General features: G+C 36.1%; 1 protein-coding gene across 6 annotated transcripts in view; it reads right to left on the minus strand.

Annotated features, from left to right (window-relative positions):
- The window catches only part of LOC135219683 (receptor-type tyrosine-protein phosphatase N2-like), a 303,910-nt gene extending 289,729 nt beyond the window's left edge, over positions 1 to 14,181 (minus strand). For 5 of the 6 annotated variants that reach the window (XM_064256637.1, XM_064256636.1, XM_064256635.1 and 2 more), the window contains exons 1-3: positions 12,621 to 12,751; positions 6,226 to 6,377; positions 1,263 to 1,428 (exon numbers count right to left, since the gene is read on the minus strand). In XM_064256637.1, coding sequence (XP_064112707.1) covers positions 1,263 to 1,428; positions 6,226 to 6,363 — 304 coding nt within the window. In that variant the 5' untranslated portion in view covers positions 6,364 to 6,377; positions 12,621 to 12,751. Of the gene's footprint in view, positions 1 to 1,262; positions 1,429 to 6,225; positions 6,378 to 12,620; positions 12,796 to 14,140 lie in introns of those variants that run through there. The other variant, XM_064256633.1, reaches the window with a different exon arrangement.
- Between the last annotated feature and the right edge of the window lie 11,575 nt (positions 14,182 to 25,756).

The following is a 25,756-nucleotide window of genomic DNA, read 5'->3' on the forward strand; positions in this document are numbered from 1 at the left end:
CATTCCAGCATATCCGCTTACTCAATTATAATCAAAAGTTACCGAAGTCACCAATCAAACTCTGATTCCAGTAATTTCCAAAATGCCGTGGGTACTATGCTACATACCTGCATCAGAATCTCCAATTACATCACCATCATTGACGCTTTTACATCTGGCTCTCCTCTACCGAGGTTACGCCTATTTAGTGAATTTCCCTTCCACTTTCTCCTGCGCTGCTCTGCCTGAATTCCGATCTGTCCTAGTCTTCGTCAATACCCCTTCACCGCCTCTTTCGAGAATTTTAGAGGTTCCAGATAGTGCTGGTAAAGCATACTCTAAGAAAGGTTTGCAAAGAACTGAATCTGATGCCATATTGAATCCAACAAGAATGATATGCCCATATTGTTTTCTCTTGATTGTAACCCCTATCATAATCAGTAACAGAGAGCATTCAGGGAAATACGTTATATCGCGCAATCACACTGAACAAAGAGAACTAATTAAACGTACACTTCCTTTGGATTAATAATCGTACATCAATTTACCTCAAAAATTACGAGCTACACAATGGAATTTCTTATGTATCATAAAGTTTACTTCAAAATAAGTTTCTTTCATGACAACTATATACAACTTTTCGTTATCTTCTCTTTCCATATAATAGGACTGAGGTCATCAATCAAGAATAAAAAAGAGCGGAGAGAGAGAGAGAGAGAGAGAGAGAGAAAGAGAGAGAGTTTATCTGTTGTCATTCAGAATTATCCCGGGCAGCGCTGGGTTGGTCATCTAGTATGTATGTATGTATGTAAATATATATATATATATATATATATATATATATATATATATATATATATATATATATATATACATATATTTAAATCTCAACCCAATCATCCCAATTTTAAAAATTATAGTAAAAGTACCTTGCTGATACTGTTCCTAAACCCTACTACTCCCCTTTCCACCACCAACCCCACCACACCCCCACTAAAAACAGTCAAAAGACAAGGTACATATTCGCAAATACCTGAAATAGATGCTCCCGCGTACCTACCCAACCTCATCATAAGAAAACAAGAACTTCGCGTTAATCCACTCAGTGGGTTCAGGGCATTAAAATAACTTTCCAGTCTTCTAACAATCCACCTTGAAGAGATAAGTCCCACACATATGCACCACAACCACACCAAGTTGAACCGTAGCATTCAAATAAACCTTACCCGCTCATTATTCAAGTCAGTTTCCGAATACAATGAATCTTTTAAAAATCTACATACCTGGTATCTCCTGGTTTTCTCGAAGTGCGAAGTCGCCTAACATCTCGGCCACTTCTCCGCGGGGGTCGCCCACACCATCCCTGGACAAGTCGACGCTGTTCTTGCTCATCAGTCTGGAAGGTAACAGAGCTCCCTCGCCTAGCAGACTTGGGATCTCAGCGGCACCCTGCAAAAAAGCGAAGAGGAAAATACAATCATTTCTTCTCTGTTATAAATTTCTCTCTCTCTCTCTCTCTCTCTCTCTCTCTCTCTCTCTCTCTCTCTAGAGTTTACCTGCATGCTTGTGTTATTTCATTCAATCATAATTGAATGCCGCTTCCATTACAAGATTTCTAAGATTTCTTCGCAGATAATACTAGTAGCGAGTGTGATAGCGCCTGTTTCCACTTTATGTATTATGATTAATGTGTAATTAACAATATAAAGCACGAGGGGAAATGCATCTGGTTTCAAAGAATCAAAAGTAGGTGCAAAGGATAAACCATAGTTGCGAATGAAAGGAACTATGCCACACAGCATGTGTTCAGAATCCGTGAACGCAAAGACCGTTGGGTAAAACTTGCAAAACGAACAAATAAAAGCGTACCTACAGCAAGAAATCCCTATATTTTCTCCCTGCGTGCGTAATAAGGCTAATCTCTCATACGGATCTTTTTTATATACTTTTATCATTTAATTTCATCGGCAGTTTTAAATTACGACGGCGAGGGACTATCGCGAGTAAAATCTTACTGGATTTCGGTAATCAGAAAGGCTGAGTTCCACGCCACATAGGTGATGATGAGTAGGTTCGAATTCAGATATGCCACCAAAAGGTTCTTAATGAGAGAGAGAGAGAGAGAGAGAGAGAGAGAGAGAGAGAGAGAGAGAGAGAGAGAGAGAGAGAGAGAGAGAGAGAACTACGGCACAGAGGATACCTGGCAATCGTATCAAAAGAATTTGCTCAGTGGGAACTTTTTTGAGTCCTTTTTTTGGTTAATTGCAGCATTTATAACCAGAATTTGGTAGCTTGAAATGAATGGAGCTTAAAAGAAATAAATCTAAAATTCCCGTTGGGAAAAAAATCCTAAAAATACTATTGAAAAAAAAAAGTCCATCTTAAATTCATCTAAACCGTCCCTAAATTACTACATCCATCAACTTAAAAGATACCGAATTTATAAGCACTGAAATTATGAATTTAGGCTTATTATTTGTTATTATCATTCAATCGAGAACTGTACAAAACTAGTATCAAAATTAAAAATGCACCAAGTGGTACTAATACTTAAAATACATAAAAGTTAGTTATCAGGGAACATTATATGTACGTATGTGTAAGTGTAAGTGTATGTATGAATATATACATTATATATATATATATATATATATATATGTGTGTGTGTGTGTGTGTGTGTGTGTGTGTGTGTGTGAGTGAGTGTGGGTGTGTCTGTGTGCGTGAGTCTGGGTGTGTGTGTGTGTAGTATATGCATATATTATAAGGTGAGTGAGAAGGAGTTGGAGGAATATCTCAATGTGAAAATTAGACGATAGTTTTTCCGGTGCGTATGGAGTCAATGTACGGTCATGATTAGAAAAAGAAAAACGAAGAAGCAAGAGGCACTAAAGAGTAAAATGGATGGAAGGTGGGGTAAGATCTAGCACATAGAAGTACCAGGGGCTGATATGATGTTTAAGAGAATCATGAACGGAACTGCTGGTGCAGCAAAGACTCCTTAGAGTAGAAGCGAACAGGTAGGGATGAAAAGACGTGAATGGCTTTGTGCAAAAGGAAGAAAGTAAATGCAAGAAATAGGTGGAATTTCCACGTGAATGGACTAAATGTGAGGAAAATCTTTAAGACAATGATATTAAAGGAAAATTAATAATGTATTAGCAAACATAAAACTGGGTGAAAAGATAAACGAAGAGATGGTATCCAAAAAGAATACAACGATTTGCAGAATGAGTGAATGTTTGTTGAATACAAACGACAGACAACGTAGAAACTGTAAGAAGAAAGTACTCTAGAGATTAACGCAAATCTGAGAAGGGCGCGGATGTGACAGTTGAGGAAATCAAATATGAAGTACCAAGAGGCACCAGCAGTTCGTGTGACTACGAGGGAGATAGACTGGAAGGGAATGGAATACAGAGTTTGGGCCAAAGGCCAAGCTCCGGGACCTATGAGGTCATTCAGCACCGGAAAGGAAAATGAGATTGAGTAGGTTTGAAAGGTGTACACTATGAATCAATTTTTAAGGGAGAGTGGATAGCAAGATCACAAGCGAGATCATCGTTCCCACCGTTATCCCTACATTCAGGGGTTAGTTGACTGATGCACCTTCTCCACTGCCTTCTATCAAAGGTATCATCCTCCACCAGACCTCTTCTCTCCATATCTTCCTTCACTTTATCTCACCATCTAATTCTCTATATCCCTCTCGACCGTCTTCCTATAATAAGTTCCTCACAAGCCCTCTTCACTCCCTCCTCGTCATCCATCCTACATACATGCCCATAACTTCTCAATCATGACTCTCTTATCACCTCTACAATCTTTACTAAGCCTGCCCATTTTCTTATTTTATCATTTTCCAATTGCTCAAGCAGCAATATTCCCATAATCCATCTCAGCAGTCTTATCTCTGTTCTCTCAAGCTTTCCTTCCTCTTTTCTTCTTAGAGTCAATGTTTCCGATCCATACATTAACACTGATCTTATCACTGTGTTATAGATCTTTTAGCTTGATTGGCATTTGATATCACATACTACTCCTGCTACATCTCTCCACTTCCCCCACGCAGCTTTTTATCCTACTGTCAATGTCAGCCTCACATCCTCCCCCTCTTGGCTTAAAGTAGATCCTAAGTACTTTTTAAACTTTTCTGCCTGTTTTATGATTGTGCCTTTTCTTTCCTGTATATTTCTATTCTCCCTCTGTCTTCCCAAATGCTCACCAAAACCTGTTTTATTTACATTCACCTTAAAGCCACCCCTCCTTAAAGACTCCTGTCACTCCAACCCTTCTCTGCAGGTCCTCCTCATTATCTAGGTCTATAAATGCACAATAGAGCTCCAGGTTTCCCTCTAGCCTCTTTTCCTGTCGCTGTCTTACTATGAAGATGGTATCCACAGTTCCTCTTCCTCTCATGAATCCATGCTGCTGTTTCCCGAACTTTACAATCTCTCTAAAACTTTCAATCCATGCTCAGTTAGTTTAATTCCCCTGTAGTTACCACAATCCATGACATCTCCTTTCTGCTTGTATAAATATATATACCATTACTCTCCTCCCAGTCCCTTGGCATTTCTTCCACTTCCCATATAGCTTTTAATAATTCCAGTGCCCATTTCTCCCCCTCTGTACCTAGTAATCTGATCACTTTAATTTGAAACTCCGAAGGACATGGTGCTTTACCATTCTTCATTTCACTTAATACTCTCTTAACTCGTGTAACCTGTATCTCCATCACTGGTTTCTCCGCCCGCTGTGCTTCTCCCATCTCCCCTCTCTCATCTTCAGTATTTAAGTTGTTCAAAATACTCTCTCCATCTCTTTCTAATGTCTTCATCCCTATACAATATATTTCCATCTCTATCCTTAATGACACCCAATTTACCCAAATCCTGTCTCCGCCTTTTCCTCACAAGGGACAGTTTAACGATAGACGGACCGTGGTGCGTACGGTGTCTCACTTACAGGAAGAATCGAAAGAAATGAATGACATGAATAATTAAGCAATTGTAGGAGGCGTCTGTTAAAGGAGAGTGCATCAATTATTCGCGAAAATCACCGATTAGTACACTCAGTAGAGTGTACCTTAGGATTTGATTGAACAGGTGAACCATAGTAAGACATATCTATTACACAAAGGTCATAGTAGTTTTAGAAAAGAAAGAAATGGGTTTGCAAATTGATGTTTTGTTATGAAACGTTAATTAATAAACGGAGGAAATGTGTGTGGCATACATGGGTTTGGAGAATGCTTATGTTAAATTTCATAGATGGTATGTGGATGTTCATGGGTATTAGGAGGACTTTTGTACATGTTCAGAAGTTTCTATGATGTATGATGAAAAAATAAAGATAATGTAAGTATATACAGGTGGGAAAGTTTGGTAGGTTAGTGTATCTCAACTAAGGAAGCATATCTCCTTGGAAGTTTTAATACTTACAGTTTTGTAGTCAGGAATAAAATCGGGGGAAGAATAGATGTGAAAGACTGAGAATAAGGAATGCCGTAATAAATTGAATGCTGATTGGCTGATGGCCGCAGATGAAGCAGTGTCAAATGGAATGGCAACAACAATGAGAAGCTGCCGAAGCTGGTGAATGGATCTGAAAATGTTTGTAAGGAAAAAAAAAGTGGAAGTCTTCAGGTGAGGTCATGAGTGAAAATTGGAACCAGAAAGATGGAGAAATGAATGCCATTCTTATCAATAATAGGCAGTAAAAAATGGAGGAGTTATTAGCCACTATTTAGGAAAAATGGAGGAGTTATTAGCCACTATTTAGGAACAAATATTATGGATAAGATACTAATGAGGACGAGGCGAATAACAGAAAAGGAATACAAGATGGGTACAGTACTTCTGTGGAAGTTATATTACAGGAGATAAGTCTCAGTGGTTTATGTTACGTAAGGAGAGAAAATATAGGTTATGGCAACTTGAAGGTGTTTTTGCACAAGGAGACCAGAAAAAATGTTAAGGTACTGATCAAGGTGTGTAACTTGACAGTCTAGGGAAGGAGAAGAGGGAGACCGAGACAGGGCTTTTCGAAGAGTTAATATAGGCGTTAGAAGAAAAAGCTTGTTTTAATAATCAGCAGGAACAGAATGAGTGCATGCAAGATGAGGTGAGTGACAAAAGCGTGTCCGATGGGGACTCGACATACTGCCGAGCTTTCTGGACGTGAATGGCAGTACAAGCGAGTGTGTGTGCATGTGTGGGCACGCGTGGGCGCTTGTGGAATACATACCTCATCTAGTTGCCCGCTATCATCGTCCTGAGAGTAAGCATCGCGAAAAGCAAAGTTATTGACGCCGAACCCTGGTCCCGGCTTCTTGACGTCCAGACGCTCGGGTCGCTTGAAACTCCATTCTCGGTCCTGGGCCATATCGTCGTCGTCACCTTTTCACAGGAGGAAGTAAACAGTAGATTTATTATCCAAAAGAATACGAGAGAGAGAGAGAGAGAGAGAGAGAGAGAGAGAGAGAGAGAGAGAGAGAAAATATCGAGGCAATGATCCTCATCAGTGAGATTCTTTCCATTCTTAGGGCGATTATTGCGAGACTTACTTGATTCCATTATATGCGTCGATAATAAGGGCAAGTGACAATGGGAGGAGATCCCTGCCGGCACAAAGCGACGCGGCGCACAACAATTGCGATTCATTACGGAAAGCAAAAAGAAGGAAAACTCCTGAAAAGAACCTTCAACTTACTTCTTTTGTATCCCGATAATGACGCTTTTTAAAGTAAAGAAAAATAGCAAAGACATTCCACGGAAAAAAAAAATTCGTGTAATCTCCTTGCTGTAAGATTTAGCCTCCAGCTACAAAACAGCGCATCTGCTCTTCGCTGAATACCTTTAGCAACAAGGAAAATACTATCAACAAAGTTTCGGTAGTTAATGAGATCCATTAGGAAAAATAACAAAGCTTTTTAAAATAAAATATAAAGACCTTTCATCCCACCAGATACAAAGAGAGAGAGAGAGAGAGAGAGAGAGAGAGAGAGAGAGAGAGAGAGAGAGAGAGAGAGAGAGAGAGAGAGAGAGAGAGAGAGGTTTCGGAGATCGTACGAATGTCGTGGGTGATATTCAGCTGAGTATTAAAATGAACTCGACCTCATCAGCGCCAGGCAGAGTGAATATTTTTCCGTCCCGTTTCCCGAAAGTGATCTCCTCCTAAGGACTTAATGCTCCATGGAAGGTGACGTCGATCGGAACGTCAGATCAAGAAGGCGTAGGCAGAAAAGGCATCAGTTAGAAACCGACTCTCTCACTATACACGATGTGGAGAGAAGGAACTTGCCTTACTGAATTCTCCCGAAAGTAATAAATCAAAACCGAAAAAGAAATAATATAAGATATGGTCGAATTAAAATGACAAAAGAATACAAAACGAACAAAAGATGTATTACACAACGCGATCTTATGCTAATCACAATTATCAAATTATCAAACCGTTTTAGACCTACTCAAAGAAATATTGCAGAACAGAAGAAAGAAAAACAGATGATATATTTATAACGAAAAATTAAATTGCCAGCAAAAATACAGAAATCTGGGGAAAAACAAGGGACATCACTTGTAAGAGAAAAATTAAATAAATAAGAGTAAATACCATTCAGATATAATGGTATAAAAATCTAAAATTGAAACAAAAATAAGTAAATTCTTAAAAAAATTCAAGAAATGTTTTTTGTTTTTTTTAAATTAGGCGTAGGAGAAAAGGAAAAGATGGACTGTGGCTATCAGCAGTAGATGGATAAAAAAAAAAAAAAAAAAAAACCGAGACCAATGGAAAAAGGACAGAATTTTAAAAACCCTCGGAAAAGTTTTATGGGGAAATAACTAAAACTCGGATCAAAGGAACGTGAATAGTAAAAACAACTTACCTAAACAGAGAGAGAGAGAGAGAGAGAGAGAGAGAGAGAGAGAGAGAGAGAGAGAGAGAGAGAGAGAGAGAATTTGAATGATTAAGCAAACTGCTGAATTACAGAGTAAGTCGCTCAATCTTACTCACTGGTGATAAAAAGACTTTTTAAAGCTAATGAGTAATGACCATTTTAGTTTCATATACTAAGAATAAATCATATAAAACGACGGAAAAGAAGGAATTTGCAACTAAAATAGAAAGAATGAAAAGGTGGATATCAAAAATAGAAACATGTATGAGTTAACCAGTAAATGATATGAGACTGGAAAAGGCAATATGCACTGCCAATATTTTGACAGGATTTAATGGAAATAAACCTAGTGTAATCATGCAAGAACTTGGAAACACGCTTTATAAGTACAATAACTGTGAAGCAAACCAAGTGTATGTCTGTATGTTTGCTGATGTAAGATAAAAGCACTTTTCCATCACGCTAAAGAAATCATGGGAAATATAAAGGCAATATAGATGTAAGTACCCAGCCAAAAAAATTAAATATCTAAGACATGACAGAAATTCGGTTTCAGAAAGAAAAGTATATAAGCGCTGGGCAGCTGTGAGCTCTTGGAAAATTGTAAGTCAGAGGGCTCAGCTACTGCCAGATAAGGGAACTAAAGTAATTCATTCGCTTTAAGGAAGAGATAATTAGAATACAGTAAAACCATGATAGATGAACCTAGTTGGACGAAAAAATTACATAGTTATAAAATTACAAATAAAATAACGGGATCGAACTGATAGACATAAAACTGAATAAAGTACAATAGAGTATAACATAAAAAGAGAAAAGAACGTCATAAAAATGAGAAAATGTATGAGAGAAACAAAGCAGAAATCAAGTCAGAGAAAACCAAATACAATGGAGGTTTCCGAAGAACAGAATGACAACAGATGTTTCCGTAAACATCATAAGGTACAGTTAAGAGAAACACGAAGATATAAGAGAAATAAAACACAATCACAAAAAATTAAGAAAACGGAGGTATTAAAGTAATAATAAAAAAAAGTTTCAATTAAAAATCCTAATGAGATCGACGGAATTTGTGTAAAAAAAAGAGCACAATGAAATCAGAAATCGCTTTGTGAAAATGAGATAAACTGTGACATAAAAGATGAAAATCTCAATGAAGAATAACTGAAATGCTTCAGTATTTTTCAGATTCTAATTCCCAGAAAAATTATTGACAGAACATCACTACGCGTGTAGGTACTACGCTGAATATAGAATTGAAAAACACAAAGAAGAGAGTCAAGCGACCTTTTAGCTGAAATAGAGCATAATCATCCGGAGAATTGAGTTTAAATTACGATGAAGATCTTCCACTGGATATGTCATAGATCTTTGTCTTTTTGAAAGAGAAGGCACATAATGAAATCATACAATGACTCGAATAACTGGCGAGAATCCCATGAAGATTAGAAAAGACAAGAAAGAAATACAGTTCTCAATGCAAGGACTGACACAGAGACAAAAGTCTTTCAAGATGCCACACTGACAAACATACACTCACACATTTCAATGAAACATGACAAGACGTTAGTTCAGGGAAGGCAATTGTATTTACAAATAAAACATAACATGGAAAAAAGAAAGGAAGGTCTGTTATTTCCCGTCAATGGGGATTGGCAAGTTTTCCAAAATTTACATGGCAGAAGACATGATGCGAACATACGTACACTGGTAAGCAGCTTTATGAAGGAAGAGTTAGGGGGACACAACTTTTGAGAGAGAGAGAGAGAGAGAGAGAGAGAGAGAGAGAGAGAGAGAGAGAGAGAGAGCATAAAAAAGAAAATTAATAATTACGTGAACATCAGTATAGATATTCCTTTCTTACAACAAAATAAGAGAGAGAGAGAGAGAGAGAGAGAGAGAGAGAGAGAGAGAGAGAGAGAGAGAGAGACCATAAAAAAAGAAAAGTAACTAAGCGAACATTAGTATGGAATAATCCTTTATTGCAAAATGAGAGAGAGAGAGAGAGAGAGAGAGAGAGAGAGAAAATAATAATTACGGGAATATCAGTTTGGAATATTCCCTTATCACAAAATGATAGAGAGAGAGAGAGAGAGAGAGAGAGAGAGAGAGAGAGAGAGAGAGAGAGAGAGAGAGAGAGAGAGAGAGAAACAAGGGTTAGATTCAACTCATAACAAGAAATGTCAGTGCTTTGTATTGAAAAAAAAGAAAAGAAAAAGCCAACAGCATTCTAATTCCCTATGCTTTTTTTAAAATGCTTATGTTACATTTAATTATGAATTATATAGTGAGATCATGAACACACTTTTCATCATAACTGAAACTGTACTTAATTCTGTAATAACAAGAGAAATCACTTTTGGAGCTAAAGTATAAATTGTGTTCTCAGCAAATGGAGGTCATTTTGCTACTAACACTAGACAGACAGATGTACTGAGATGAAAAGACCATTAAACACGGAAGAAATAATTAATACGTTCTTATCAAATTATAAAGTTAAAGTATGAAAATATAAATAGCTTGATGCTTTTGCATGAAAATATTTAAATTTCTTGGTTAGCTGACAAACTGATGGCTTGCTTAACGAAGGAAGAAATACAGCCAGGAAACTTAATGTCTAATCACATTCTGGATGTCTCAGGTTAAATCTTTTAATCATGATCACTAATACGATGATTGTCACCTCCATAACTAAACCATCATTTGAAATTGACACTGCTATCACACACTCGTTCTAATATCTATCTAAGATCCATGCCACCATATATGAAACACAGGCCTAAAATGGAGGAATTCCAGCACAGAACTCATAAGCATTTAACTCATGTTTAGCAGCCTAATCAACCTCTGGGGAAAAGCCTATTTATCCTTGATGAAGAATGTGATCCCATAAAAATTGTCAAGAAAGACATTTTCATAACAGATTGCATGTTGTGTAGATAATAATAATAATGACGACGAAGACTTCATTGCTGTATAGGAATTCAAGCACAAAATCAATGACCCATTAACGTCTGCCAACTATAAAAGGCTAAATCATTTTGTCCCAAGAGTAAAAATGTAAATAACGATTATTAGATAGAAAAAAAACAATAATTAATCAGCACGAAACAAATGGGGATCAATGCAAATAGAGTTCTGTCCTAGAATCTACAACCAAAACTAATAAGACATTCGTCTATTTCTAAGACATTTGTATATGCCAATGACCGACCGCATGACAAGGCAACATTCCTCTTCTGCATCCGTGAAAGCAATTCCGATACTTTTTATTACAGATTGTGACAATAAAAAAAAAATTTTATCACTTGTTTCACGCGCACGCACACATATAGTGTGAGTGTGTGTGTTTAAGAAAAACTGACCAACTTGCAAAACTAACAAGTTCTCGGAGAAAAAATAGAAGATATGCCAAGCAGGTGTCTAAGAAAACTGTCTAGATTTTTTAACATTCTATGACCATAAATTGCCTGCACTTTGCAGCTTCGTAATCTTCGGCCAATGGCATGTCTAAGACTATTTCATCTATCTATCTGACCACCATCCTATTTGAATTACACGCAAGGTAATGGTGTCAGCCCCTTCTGTACCTTTTGTATTATCTTATGTACAACTCCCTGTGCCAAGAAAAAGATTCTGTGGTATATTCTCTCTATTTTCAAAAGCATAAAATTGGTTTACGGATTTTTTTTTATAAAATAAATTTCATCTTTCATTTTAACAATATCTAATTAAAGGAGGATATAGGTAACAAAGCGAGGAGCAAAAATGTCTCTCAAGTAATTAGGAAAACGGCCGTTATATTGTGATCAAGTTCATGTAATTGTCGTGTACAGTTTCATCAGCGTCTTCACTGCCCAAAATTTGTGATAATCTCGCAAACGTTTGCAATTAAATGCAAAAATAAACTAAAGACAGTCGATAAAGTTACTTTGTTAAAGCACTAAGGTTGTACCACAGAAAAATAAACACACATCTTCCGAAGAACAAAACAATTATCAGCAGGATATTTACCATAGAATGTTTTTCTTGAGACAAGGAAATAAGATTAATGTCGACAGTAATAATATTACTTGACTTGAATACAGAATGTCAGACTGACACCATCTTTTCATGCGAATCTGTTGCTTTTCCTTTGCTTCTTCGTTCAGCATTATTATAATTGTCAATTTAGTTTCGAATCTATACACGCACTGTAATTCGCCACCTTGCCATCTGACTCCATTCTCTTGACGACCCATTCCTGTGTGCAAATATTCTGGCCAGCTGCCTCTGTACAATGCTTAGTACCTCCCTCTTTTAAACTTCTTCCCTAGCCACCCTCAACTTAAACGTAACTATACTACAGGCCTCTGAAGGAATTAGAAACAGGTCGGATGTTCAATTCAAAACACTGGCCTCAGAGTATTATCCAATATTCGGTGCCCCATTCCTTACTATCTCTATTAAAAAATTCTTTCGTGGTACGTTAATCTTCAAGCAATTAAAATAGCCAAAAGTATGGCCTTACCAAGCGCCTACTAAGTTACATCAAATACCTTCCTCGCCTATTCATTCAATTCTCATTACACTTATACCCCAAAACATTACTTTATCTGTCTCACTTTCCTCAAAATCGTGGCGTTGGTCACTCACCCCACCCCCCTCCTACCCTTCTGATGACTGACATCAGCTCATACTACCTTCCTATAATGTTTTGCTTCTCGAGCTCCTCCTCCCTAAGTGATTCCCTCCCACCTACCAGCTCGTTCTTCATCTTTCTTGTCGAATTTCTGAAGAAAGGGAAAAGCCTGATCGAGGACGTCGTATTGACCATAATCACCGTATTCGTCAAGGAGTCCTTCTCTGTAGTCCTGGTAGTCGTTGAAGTCGTCCCCGTCCTCGAAGTCCCGATGGCGTTGAGTTGAGGGCCGAACCTGTTGTCGTTTTTCGTTGGTAATGCCGTTTGTGGATCACAGACGATAGAATAAATATAATTATTAATGCAATGTTTATTGGAAGATTCCTAGGCGGCAATGAACCAGATTTTAAAAAATTAGGAAATGTCAGAAACGCAAGCGTCTCTCTATTATTAAATGTGGAAATACCATAGGTACACATCTAGGAATGCAATTCTAATGATTAACTAAGAGTTACAAGAAACATACCACAATGCATACCCCTTACATTCTGACTAGAATATTTCCTTAAGTCTAAATGTTAGATTGATCAATTGTTTGGAATTTTGAATTCTATTCATATCTTTGATGTCATGAAAACCCAAATCTTTAAACCACACCAGTGTGTAGCTTTTCAGGTGTTTAATAAACAAGTTTCTCTTGTTACATTTCTTATTTAAATGCATAGTAACAAATCAATTCCCCTTCCCTTTACCAGATGCTCACGTGAGATATGTACTACATGTATTCACAACTATTCATGGAAGCGCTCAAATAAGCTATCAGCACATTATCGATCCAATTGGATGCAAAGCTTGAAGACCTTGCATGGATGAGACTGAAAGACATAAGAAAATTCATGCATCAAAGGAAACTGGAATAATAAAGACAGCTTTGAACATTCTTTCACTCGTATCAGTTACACTACATATGCTGCTATGGATCTGGCTTCACTATTGGGCTTTATTCCCTCAAAAAGTTCGAATATGGGCGTTTGAGGAGAGCTCAGGAAAATGCCTAGCGTTTGATAACCACTGGAAATGTCATATTTATTCTTACTTGTATTCAAAACTAACGTCTCCCCTCACTGTGAATACGGAATAGTTGGAATTGAAAGAGGGCGACAGTTCCGAAAATCCTCAATCACACTGGATGAATCATTTCACACGATACATAACTGTGGACTCAATGGACCTTCTCCAAGTGGTTAGTGATTAGTCTCTGCATTTACTGTATAATCCTAACGTTGCCAGATTTTGATGAGGTCAGGGCAGTGGCTTTAGTCATGGAACAATCGCGACTGGAATTCACAACTGGTAAATTTTGAAATAAGCTATAAAAACCATACACCAGCTGTACAGCGAAAATACTAGTATACCTACTGTACAAAAAATCCTAAGATCAATGACTCCAGCACATATATCTGTTAGCTTTCCTTGCGCATATCAATTCCTGTACAATCATATAACTGAGGCCTTGTTTCCCGGGACCGTTGTTAAGGTTTTCAGGAGGAAATATGAATTCACTGAATTCTCATACTACACACACTTTGTCTTACCACTATAAAAAAAGAAAAAAAAAGCTTGCAAAAGAATCTGCTTACGCTTCTTGAAGAGCTGTGTTTTTGTTATTGCTGCGAGGGAGGCTGTTCTGTAGGTCGTCTTCATCTTCTTCTTCCTCTTCCTCCAGCATCAATCGATTCCAAGGCAGATCATCTTTACTGACTTCCAGAGGACCAGCATCAGGCATATAGAAAGACCGGGGTATGGAGTTTTCCATGGCCACTGGTTCAGGACCCCGATAATCTTGAGGAGCGGCAGGTATAGAGTTGTAAGCTCCTGGTATGACATCGAGACCTTCTGGAATGTTTCTTATGGCATCAGGAAGGTTTCGAAGCGAATTCAAATACCTGCGGCCGTTCCCGGGAGAAAACGTGTCCAGTACTCCAGGTACGTTGCGGAATTCGTCAGGCATGCTGCGGAATCCATCTTGCACCACATGCAGGTCTTGGGGCATGTTGGACAAGATGGCTTCCCTGGCTGCAGTCTCCATAGGGTCATCCTGTAAGGCAGAAGTAACACAGTGTTCATCAGGCATTCTTATTTCAAGCTTCAGAGACCTTAGCAAGTTTATATTATGGTAATGAATATGACTATTAACCTAAATGTAGTTATAAAGCCGGGATTTAAAAAAAATAGTCAGTGCTAAAGCATTTGTTACATCCAAGCAGATAACGTTACACTAAATAACAGTTAGTTAGATGAACAATTAACAATGCTGTAAAAGCATTGAAACGGTTATATTTAGTGTAAATTACATCACATTTTATCCAAGAAAGTATAGACTTGCCTAACGAACGAAGGCCGTAATAGGCATAGTGATGAGTTATGAAGAACACACAAAGAGATAATGCTAGGCAAAACCAGTAGTAAATACATTAAAATGAAAATGTAACTGAAAAAATATATGTTAAAAAATGTAAACTAAAAAATATAAGACAATCGATAAACCTTTACAAGAAGCAAATAAACATAAAAAAAGGTAAGAATGGAAAGCTGGAAGGATAAGTAGTAACTGCGATTACACAGCAGAGAAAATATGAAAAAATGTACCAAAATAAGAGAAATTAAGGAAAAATGTGAACAGCCTCGTAATGGGCAGTAAAAGGATATAGCAAAATGTATCTGAATTAAGGAAAACGAAGCCCAAATGGCAACAAATCTCACGTCATCTCCCACTTCTGGGATAAACTGAAGGCCAGCTTCGCTGTACATGGGTCTTGCCGGAGACTCGCCGAACACGCCTTCTTCGAGGTCTTCCCGCTCCTCCAGGTCGTTCTTCTGAAGCCTGTCAGAGGAAGATAACAGCCTTTGTTGCAATTTAGTAATCAATGGCAACTACAGTATGCATATAAGTACGATGCAGGAAGGTTATGGAAAGAAAAAGACGCTTAATCTATGATCAAATACGAAAAGTGTTTATTCTATGATTAGTCTTTTATTTCCCAGACATCCACAAACATGCAAAAAAAAAAAAAAATCCTCAGACATTTCAAAGTCTTTGTTAAAAACCGACCAGTCTGAAAAGTACTGTATTAATTAACAAGCTTTTACGGAAAAATGTTTTGCAGGTACCTACTCTACTCAAAGACTTTCATATCTAAATGTACAATTCCACCGTTCTTCTTATTAAAGGCTAGATGTAAATATAAATTTGAATATGTTAAAAAGGGCAGTAGTGATTTCCTACACGTTAAATTTCGGTCAACGATCACGCGCGGGAAAGAATGATCAACTCAAAAACTAAATAAAAACTTTATATACGAGCACCAGTCGGAGCGGGGGATTAAATAATGTATTAATATTCCTACCGTTAATTATAAAGCGTTAATAATATACTAAACAGATGCCATGTCAAATCTGTCATAACAGGCCATTTATGAAACTTATACTCGCTACTGTCCCATATGCCACGGTATTTCCTTCAAGAACAGAGGTAAGGGAGCGAATATCTCTGTAGCGTTTTAATCTGGTAGTCTGGTTAAATGACCTATGTAATAATAATAATCTTTGTACAAACTAAAAACATAAGCAACTGTGACCTGACTATTGCTAATAAAGACCTAGTTCAAAATACTCAACCGCCAACTCACGACAGTGGACAAAACCACTGTAGAGGACGTGGTTCTTAAGGAAGCAGAAACACAAACACTATGGATGGCTAACTAAAACATTTTGAGCTAAACAAATTTGGGATTGAAAGATAATAACCAGTTTCACTGATCTGTTGGATTACGAGTACGAGAACTAGTGCCAAGCCATGGTCACTGACGCTCGAAATAGGATTGTCTATGTATGTTTCTGATTAGCAAATAGTTAATGGAAATGCTTAGAAAACTTTATGAAACCAGCTGTGTTCATTAGTTCCTTCCATGCACACAAATTCTGTGAATAAAGGGCAAAGTTTAAAAATGAATAAGAAGTTAACAGATTTTGGGAAGTAAGGTTACGCCCACAAAAAGGAGGTAAAGGCATTAAGGCCGTAAACATGCTCAGAGCAAAGTAACAACAGAAATCACAAACCTGAAGTTATCCAACATATTGGCGATCCTTCGTAACTGCGACATGGTCACCTTATCTCCTGAGAACACTGGCGCTTCCTCGACGGGTCTTGATCTCTTGCGGTACACAGGGTTCAAAGGTGTCTGGTAATGGTAAGGTGACCGATAGGAAGAGCTGTCATCATCATCGTCGTAGTGGTCATCGTATTCATCCATGTCACTTGGGTCTGAGGGAAACAATGCACATAGTAAGAAAACCGTGACAGTGATTGGAAACGAAAGATGATATTTCACTCAAGCTGACAGACCATTTCAAATCATATATAAATTCAGTATCCTTGGATTACTCACAAATCAACGATTTCCTAGGAATTAGATACATACAGTCACAGACCCTATCGAAATCTAGACGGCAAAAAATTGCCTCTCTCTAAAAATCATACAATAACATCCTTAGGACAAAAACATTTACTTCCACATCAATAATCGCTACTCAACGGCTCTGCGTTGTGGAATGATAAAAAAAGGACTGTCTTCAAAAAATGCAAATAGCAAGATATGACCTTTATTGTTATAATGCTATATTAGTGTAAAGAAAATATTAACCAAGATCAAAACAAAACAGCAATCTGAAATGAACTGTTGTTCTTCGACTATGCCAGCATTTTATTAGCAAGAATTGCTTTTGAATAAGATTTAAACTCGCATATATGATTTTATGTCATCTACACACACGAGGTTTTTATATTCATAAATGAGAGAGAGAGAGAGAGAGAGAGAGAGAGAGAGAGAGAGAGAGAGAGAGAGAGAGAGAGAGAGAGAGTTTTCTTTGTTTCACATTACTTTTCCTTGAAAGATACTTTTTTCCTCTATCGTGGCCACGAGAACAGGAAAGAACACTATACTAAGAATAACCTGAGAAGGCTGAAATGTGTCGCCGTTGCTATGACGTTCTGGAACAGAAAATGTTCTGTTGTAACAGGAAACAGTTTCGCAGAGGTCCTAACGACGCCACAGCAATAACTTTCTTTCATTTTCATCAGTTCTGGCTGCCCAGTTTCTCAACCACCAATCAGTCTCTTGAACTATTTGGCTTCGTTTCACGCTCACTTTTGTTTGATGACTTTCGGAGCTCTGGTGGGATTAGCATTTCTCACAAAGTAGTTGCGTGATTGACAAGGAGACATTGGCAAAAGGTAAAAGGTAAGCATTTAACCCCCAGGAGACTCCATTTCTTTCACAGATCGGAAAGAATATCTTTGCAAAGGCGCGGAAGAGACATCTATGTAGTTAACATGGGAATAGTATATTGTATCTTCTCGGTCATGGGGATCGGTGCTATTCCAGTTTAGCAGTTAGACTGTCATCCCACGTATTTTGAGAAAGTGGTTATCGACAACTGCTGTACTGGAAAACAGAATTCATGAGCAATTACTGAAAATATTTTCAAGATACCATTCGGTATATCATTGTTCAAGCATCCAGGTTCTGGTAATTTTTACGTGAGTTTCTTTATCAGAACGGTACCTGCATAATCTAAAACGACCTACGACCCAAATATCTCAAACCGCCCATATATTAAAAGAAATCGTTTTCAAGTACCAGTGGAGATCTTAGAAGCAATGAATGATATCATACTACCCATGGTGTGACTGTTACTTATTCTTTCAATAAATATTGGTAAATCATCCTTGCACAGAAAAGAAATAGTTTTTGTGGTCACAAGAGAAACAGTCGTAGAGGTCAAACCGTAAAATAAGTCAATAAATGTCAACTAATGCGTGATGCTGAACCTTGAAGAAAGCAGAAAGATCTCAGGGTTGTTAAACCTTGGTTTATTAAACATGAAAAACTGTAATTTACTCTAAACATTTTGAAATTATACAATCGTATGTATTACTGGGCTAAGGACCAACTCATAAAGAGCAGATGCAGACGAATGCAAAATCATACGTAACTCACGTTGTGAGAAAGAAATAAAATATCGATGATGAAATCAGACTGTTTTAAATTCATATCTAGACTTAGTATATTACAGAAGATAAATAAAAAGTGCCTACGGTGTAACAATCACTAAGTCCTTCCAACAATAAAAATCCCCCATCAACGCTTTAGTGAAAAGGAAGAATTTTGAACGAGGACAGAACCACTATAGTATATCAAGGAATTACAGTATTGCTCTTTTATGAAAAAAAGATATAAGTTAAACAGAAGGTTCAAGATAAACATATAACATCAGCTATTTGAGAATATTGCAGAACCCATGAATACAGCAACTATGGTCAGGCAAAATATATTTCTGGCGTGCAAAATGAGGTCATTGGCAGAATTACGGGTGCCTCATGAGATACAGGAATAAATGAACAAGGTAAAACACTGAGTAGGTGAACTTGCCCCTTAGGATAATAGTCCAAAACAAAAGTGTCAGTTCAAACACATGTTGTATGTACCACTTCCTTATATGTAGAGGATAAAAGGGATATCCTCCTTAACAAAGTTTCCCATTTTTACCGCTTCTCTCCGCCTCTTCAGGTACGCGCACACCTCAGCTTTCATATGTTATCTTTCTCATTTTCATTTGGATCTTTAAGAGTTATTCCACTAGAAAACGAAGTTAAAAGAATACGACAAACATGCAATTCATCTTTTGAATATTTCAAAGCATCTCCAAAACAATAGTCTTCACTGTTGAAAACTCGGTTATAATTAAAAACCCCAGACTCGAGTTCCCTTTTCATTCGGCGATAATCTCTTTTCAGGGCGATTTTTTTCACTCGACTCACATACTGCATGTTTAGTTTCCCCTTATCGGCGCTGCAGCTGCTGCTTCCCTGCAACCGGGTATGTGTGAGAGAGAGAGAGAGAGAGAGAGAGAGAGAGAGAGAGAGAGAGAGAGAAACTGATATGCCCTTCCTTTTAAGGCGATACTTGAAAAGCTCAGCAAGATCGTACACCATGGGAGTTGGAAACCTTGGGAAGAAAAGCTACCTCCAAGAATTGCAAATGTTTTTTTCTTTATCAGTTCTACTGCAGCCTTCGAGTTTCGGAGTTTAGTACTGTTATCAAGACTGAACGTCACAACAACTACCACTACACAAGGCTATAACGTCGGCAACATACACTAATCAAACTTCAGATGAGGTCAATAGCTACTTGTCACAGGCAAACGGGAAGTTTACCATACATAGTTATAGTGTGTAGGCTTAGTCAGCATAAATAAATAAACAAATAAATAAATATATATATATATATATATCTATAATATATATATTATATATATATATATATATTCATATATATATATACTATATATATAATATATATATATGTATGTAATTAACTGCATATATTATATATATATATATATATATATATATATATATATATATATATATATATATATATATATATATATATATATATAATGGCCCGTTGCTATACCGCGATTCAGCACTCGCAGGTGTTCAGTTACTAGCGGATTTTTCTGTGGAACGTACCTCCAAATATATCGTGGAAAATTCACCAATTCGTGGATTTTTTCTTAGAGCAGTACTCGCAAATTACTGCATTTCACATTATTTTCGTGATTAAATAAATTTATGACAGAAACACGACTTACTAATTTTCAAATATGTATCATTATTAATCTAAAACAGCAAAATATAAAAAAAAATGGATTTTTAATGCATATTTAAATATTTAGGTACAGTGTTTAACTCTAATTGTGAATTCCCAATGTTTCCCTTATGTACTACTGTAAAAAGAAATGGGAACTGCTTGGATACTGTATGAGAGAAAATGGCTGTGCATGAATATAGGGGAACTTGGTTAGTTTCTACACGTAGCCGTAAACCCCATATTTTTAAAGGTAATGTTGTAAGATGACTTTGAAATGATATTGAAGTGTTTTGGGATGATAGCTTAAGGTATATTTGGTGTAGGATGATAGTTTAAGATACATTTGGTATTTGAACTATTACAATAGGTTATTACAGTGTTTTAGTCAAGGGTATATTTGGTGTTTGAACTATTAATATAGGCAGTTATAAGCATTTTTAGCAGAGGGAGGGTTCCAACTTATCAGAGATTTCAGCTTATTGTACATGGTTGTGGTCCCTAAGCCCCTCCAAATACTGGGGGTCGACTAACAACTATATATATATGTGTGTGTGTGTGTATATATATATATATATATATATATATATATATATATATATATATATATATATAGTATATATAGTAGTATATATATATATATATATATATATACATATATATATATATATACATATATATATATATATATATATATATATATATATATATATATATACTATATATATATATATATATATATATATATATATATATATATATATATATATATATATATATATATATATATATATATATATATATATATATATCTGGTTGGCGTTAGCATCGCTTAGCAGCATTTCGGTTTAATGGCGCATGTTCAATATATTAATAACTGGGTTTTACCCACCGTAGGGTTATAGCACTGTTGTCTGGTTATCGGTGGCTTAAGCCAAGTGCTGTGACCACCTGATAAAATACAAACATAACAAATATGCATCTTTTCCTTGGCTCATTTTATTAAGTTATCCTTTACTTTGCTGTAACCAATAATATTGTATGTAGTCTTGTATTACTATTGTATCATATACTAAAGAAGCAAACCGATCATGTTTTGGTTTTGAAACACCAGCTGAAGGCAGAGGTAAGATTATTTCGCCATATTTAACTCAATTCATAATGATTTTCTTGCTTCTATTTAACGTAAACTAATCTCTAGAAACTCTATACATATGTGACGGGTAATTTTTTGTTATATGAAGCGTTTTTCAGTTGAAAATGGACTTATGTGAACTAGACTTAGTTATCTTTTTCGTCAATAGGTGAAGAAATACATGACGAATATGCATGTATTTCTTGGCTCTATTAAAACATTATGCTTTACTTCACTGTATCCAACAATACTGTATGTAGTCTCGCATTGCTACGTATATACAAACAAAGCGATCTATGTTTTTTGGAAAAATCAGCTAAGGGCAAAAGCAGTGTTACTTCGCCCTCGATTCAGAGCAATTTTCTTGCTTCTATTTAGAGTAAATAGATCTCTAGAAACTATTTATATTTTTAGTTATATGAAGTCTTTATAAGTTGAAATATGACTTAAATATGTACGTCTTGTTGTTAACTCGATTGTTATTTTTTTCGTTTATAGATTGTGATGGGAGCATGTTTGTTTCTATGTAAAAAAAAAAAAACGATTCCTTACGTTATTTTCATCCTATTTTATAATAATACGAGATTTGCGTATTTATCTTTATCGGCATGAAAACAACAGTTAAATGTGTTCTTTCATGGCCAGTATTTTTTATTACAATACTTTTTTCTCCAATATTATATGTGGTAGAGTTGCATCCATGTTGCTGATGCACGATAATTCATAGTCATTAGCATTGTGAACGTTTTGTTTTCTCAGCTTCATTACTTCCTTGACAATATTTTCTCCATACCAAATATAGGCATAATGTAAAAATATATAAGTCCTTTTCTACTTAATCAACGTCATTTGTAACATAACTGAGGTAATTTTTTACTATCGAACGATGATTGAAATAAAAGCAAAACATTGTTATTATCAGATTCATTTTGGTTGTTGTAGCAAAACAACTGTTTTCGTTCAGCTGTTTGTGGCTGCAGCGTTTAAGCAACGACTAACGCTACTTTTATCATTCTCTTTTATATTTTTATCTTATTTAACTCAAAGATATGATATATAAAGAGATGGAGGAAACGTTAGCAGTATGAAAAGGTGATTTTCTCTCTCTCTCTCTCTCTCTCTCTCATACTAGGCCAAGATTCACCCGTAAGTTTATCGAATCTTACATTAAAAATTTGTAGAACTACCATGCAGACCATAGTAAATGATTAGGCAAATGAAATTCCACATTTTCATGAAAGTTACTACATAATAGGGCAAAATATCTAGCCTGACACTAAGGCATCATTAATAAGTCTAAGACTTTTGAACTTCGGTTAGCGACGTTTTTGGCTTAGCTTCAGGCCCCAAGGAACGGAACCCCTGTCGTTAACCGAGGGTTGCCTACACACACATACACACACACACACACACATACACACACACATAATATATATATGTATGTATACATATATATATATATATATATATATATATATATATATATATATATGTATGTATGTACGTATGTATACATATATTTACACTGTATTTGTTTGTATTATGGTTAATAGCCAACGTAAATCAATAATAAAAAAGAAATGATTAAGTCTGCTTAATAAGGCATCATGGTGAAAAAAATAAGCACTACTATTCTAAACTAAGGATACATTATGGTTTAGAGAAATAACAATCCAGGTATAAATGACAACTACATTAGTCTACACAAATAACATTAAACGTGCATTGGAAATTATACATAAACTTAACACACACCCACACGCAATTCAACATTTGCTTATTATACGTGTAAAACATGAAAATGTATAAATATTATATTCTTGTAAAGGTAAAAATTATTCACAGTGATGTATTGAAAAAGGAAAGGCATCCCGTACAGCTATATACAAAGCAAATGTGACTACAGAATACTTCTACTCATTGGTATTATAGCTTGGAAAACAACCTGATCAGTAGAACGGTGACTACTGTGGCTTTTAGTTCTTTTGTGAAACCACAAAACATTTGTGCTTTTAGAATTCACAGTGAATCAAAATATTGCAAGTATGCTTATAGAGATTATGTTTTCTAAATCTACTGTGAGCCAGAAACTAGTATAATATCTAACGTGAACCACAAACCATTGAAGGGTTTTACTTATTCTTTAAGGCTTATAAACCCTACTGAGTCACCAAGATATAACAGGCTTTAGACATAAATTACGATGGCGGAGTGGGACTGACGATGGAGGGGAAAGTATGTCAGGCAAGGTTACTAAAGAAAAGGCAAAGGGTGACGAAATTTTTGCATGTTTTTCTGATGAACTTTCTCACAAGGCTGCTAGAAGACTATGGCATGATATAACCTGGTCCCATTTTCATAAAAGAGGCCCCGAGTAAAGTTGTTAAAGCATTTCTTGTAAAAATTTGGCAACCAATTGATCCCAAAGGATTTGGGCCTGCTACATCCAAAATTCAAGGTTACCAAGCAGTATTTCGAATATGAAGGCCACAAAAGGCAGAAAACAAAATGGCCGCCATGAAACTCTAAACGCTAATATTGGCACATCTCTCTAATAAAAAATTCTTGACTCCTTTGTTTTTCTTCTATGATTTATGACATTGACGAAAACGAAACTGTAAAAATGAATTCGAAGGTAACCTTGATGACGTTCAGCGGCATTACACTCTTCTGTTTTTTTTTTTTTTAAACCAAAATGAAAAATAAAGTCAATAATTATATGATTCAACTCGGATTTTAAAGTCATATTTGTGTGCAAGCTTGTAGTGTGCAGATACAGTTGTGAAACATCACAAGAATCACCCACCTCATTAATATATACAAAAAGTAGCTATTAGTACCTACACATAATGTAGATGATAACAGCGTTTGGACTTCATGATGAATGGAAAATGGAGGCAGTTTTTAATCTTAAAAAACCTATGAAAGACTTGTTAATGTGCATCACCTGTCAGGCCCAGCAAAAGGAAACACTTGTAAATGCTGGACCAAAGGGGCTGCAAACACTGCAAGTCAGTGCCCCAAAGAGTCACAAATTGAAGGACCAGAAGAACAAAAAGTTATAGACATGACTTTTAATATTTCTGCATTATAGACACCTACATGGCAAATATTCTGCTATAATTATGCATTCACAAACAAAGGAAAAATATCAAGACTAGAAGCCTCCGGACCAAAAACAAATAATGAGATAGTTGTCCTAGTAGGTCTGGTACTCCAAAATTACGGAGTTCATCTGAATGACTTATTTGGGACCTGAGTTTATTCTGCCATGTTTCTTCCAAAGAAAGTCTCCATTCTATACGTACTTGCAGCATGAGACCAAAGGTAATGGAAGCTGCAAAATTTGACCAAAAGCTAAGTGTTGCACTGTCTGACTGTAATGACCTAATGGCTGCTGAGGGAAAATATCATTTCAAGCATTACATATCTCACAATACATAGTACGTATATCTGTCTAATTGACCTGAAAAAGACTAAATAGCTACATAAGTGAAATGATACTGATAAATGTTGAGTAATATTACTTTTTTATATTTTAACTCACCATAAATTTAATGATACCTTAAGTATTTGGACAAAGATGGGTCATTTATGAAACGATATTATAATGATCACGTTTTTAAAATTTCTCAAAAATACTACTAAACATGTAACATTTCCATAGAAGCATTGACCAGTCAGTCATGATTTTGTATTAAATATATTCTATGATGCTAAAATCCCCAGAATAGTGGACAAAATTATCCCCCTAAATAATATATCATGGGAAACTTACTGCTAATTTAAAAAAAAAATGGTGGCCATGTTAAATTTTTGTGATTTGACAGTTAAAAACTCAAAATTTTGCTTGGTAACATCGATTTTGGATTCAGCAGGCCCAAATCCTTATGGAACAACTAGTTACCAAATTTGAACAAGAAATGCCTTAACAAGTTACAGTTTATGAACATGGGACCAGACTAGTAGAAAAGATCTACAGTGATTCTCTTCATTTTCACTGAGAAAACTTGCAATTTTTATGGTGACGCTGAATCGAAAGGGGCAGGGAAAAAATCTACACAATGACTTTCGTGAAAAAGTAGTTCAAAATTATAAGGTGAAGCACAGAGCCGAAAAGAACACAACACTAACCACTTAGCTTTGTGAAGCGAAGTTTGGTTGAAAGTTTTTATCTGAAGTGGATCGTAAAGTGAGAAGAAAACAAAACTAAAAAGTTAGTTATGTGACAGTTAGTGTGAAGTTAAGTGAAGTGAAACCGAGAATGGAAAGACGGCGACTAAACACTAAGCAACTCAACTGTGATCATCCACTTGAAGATAAAAAGGAAAAGAAAAACACCAATGGAACAAACTTGTGCAGTGTAACAATAACTTGAATGGTGTGTAAACATAGAGAAGACTTAGTAA

The sequence above is a fragment of the Macrobrachium nipponense genome, chromosome 1 (genome assembly GCF_015104395.2).
Source record: "Macrobrachium nipponense isolate FS-2020 chromosome 1, ASM1510439v2, whole genome shotgun sequence".
NCBI classification, from domain to species: domain Eukaryota; kingdom Metazoa; phylum Arthropoda; class Malacostraca; order Decapoda; family Palaemonidae; genus Macrobrachium; species Macrobrachium nipponense.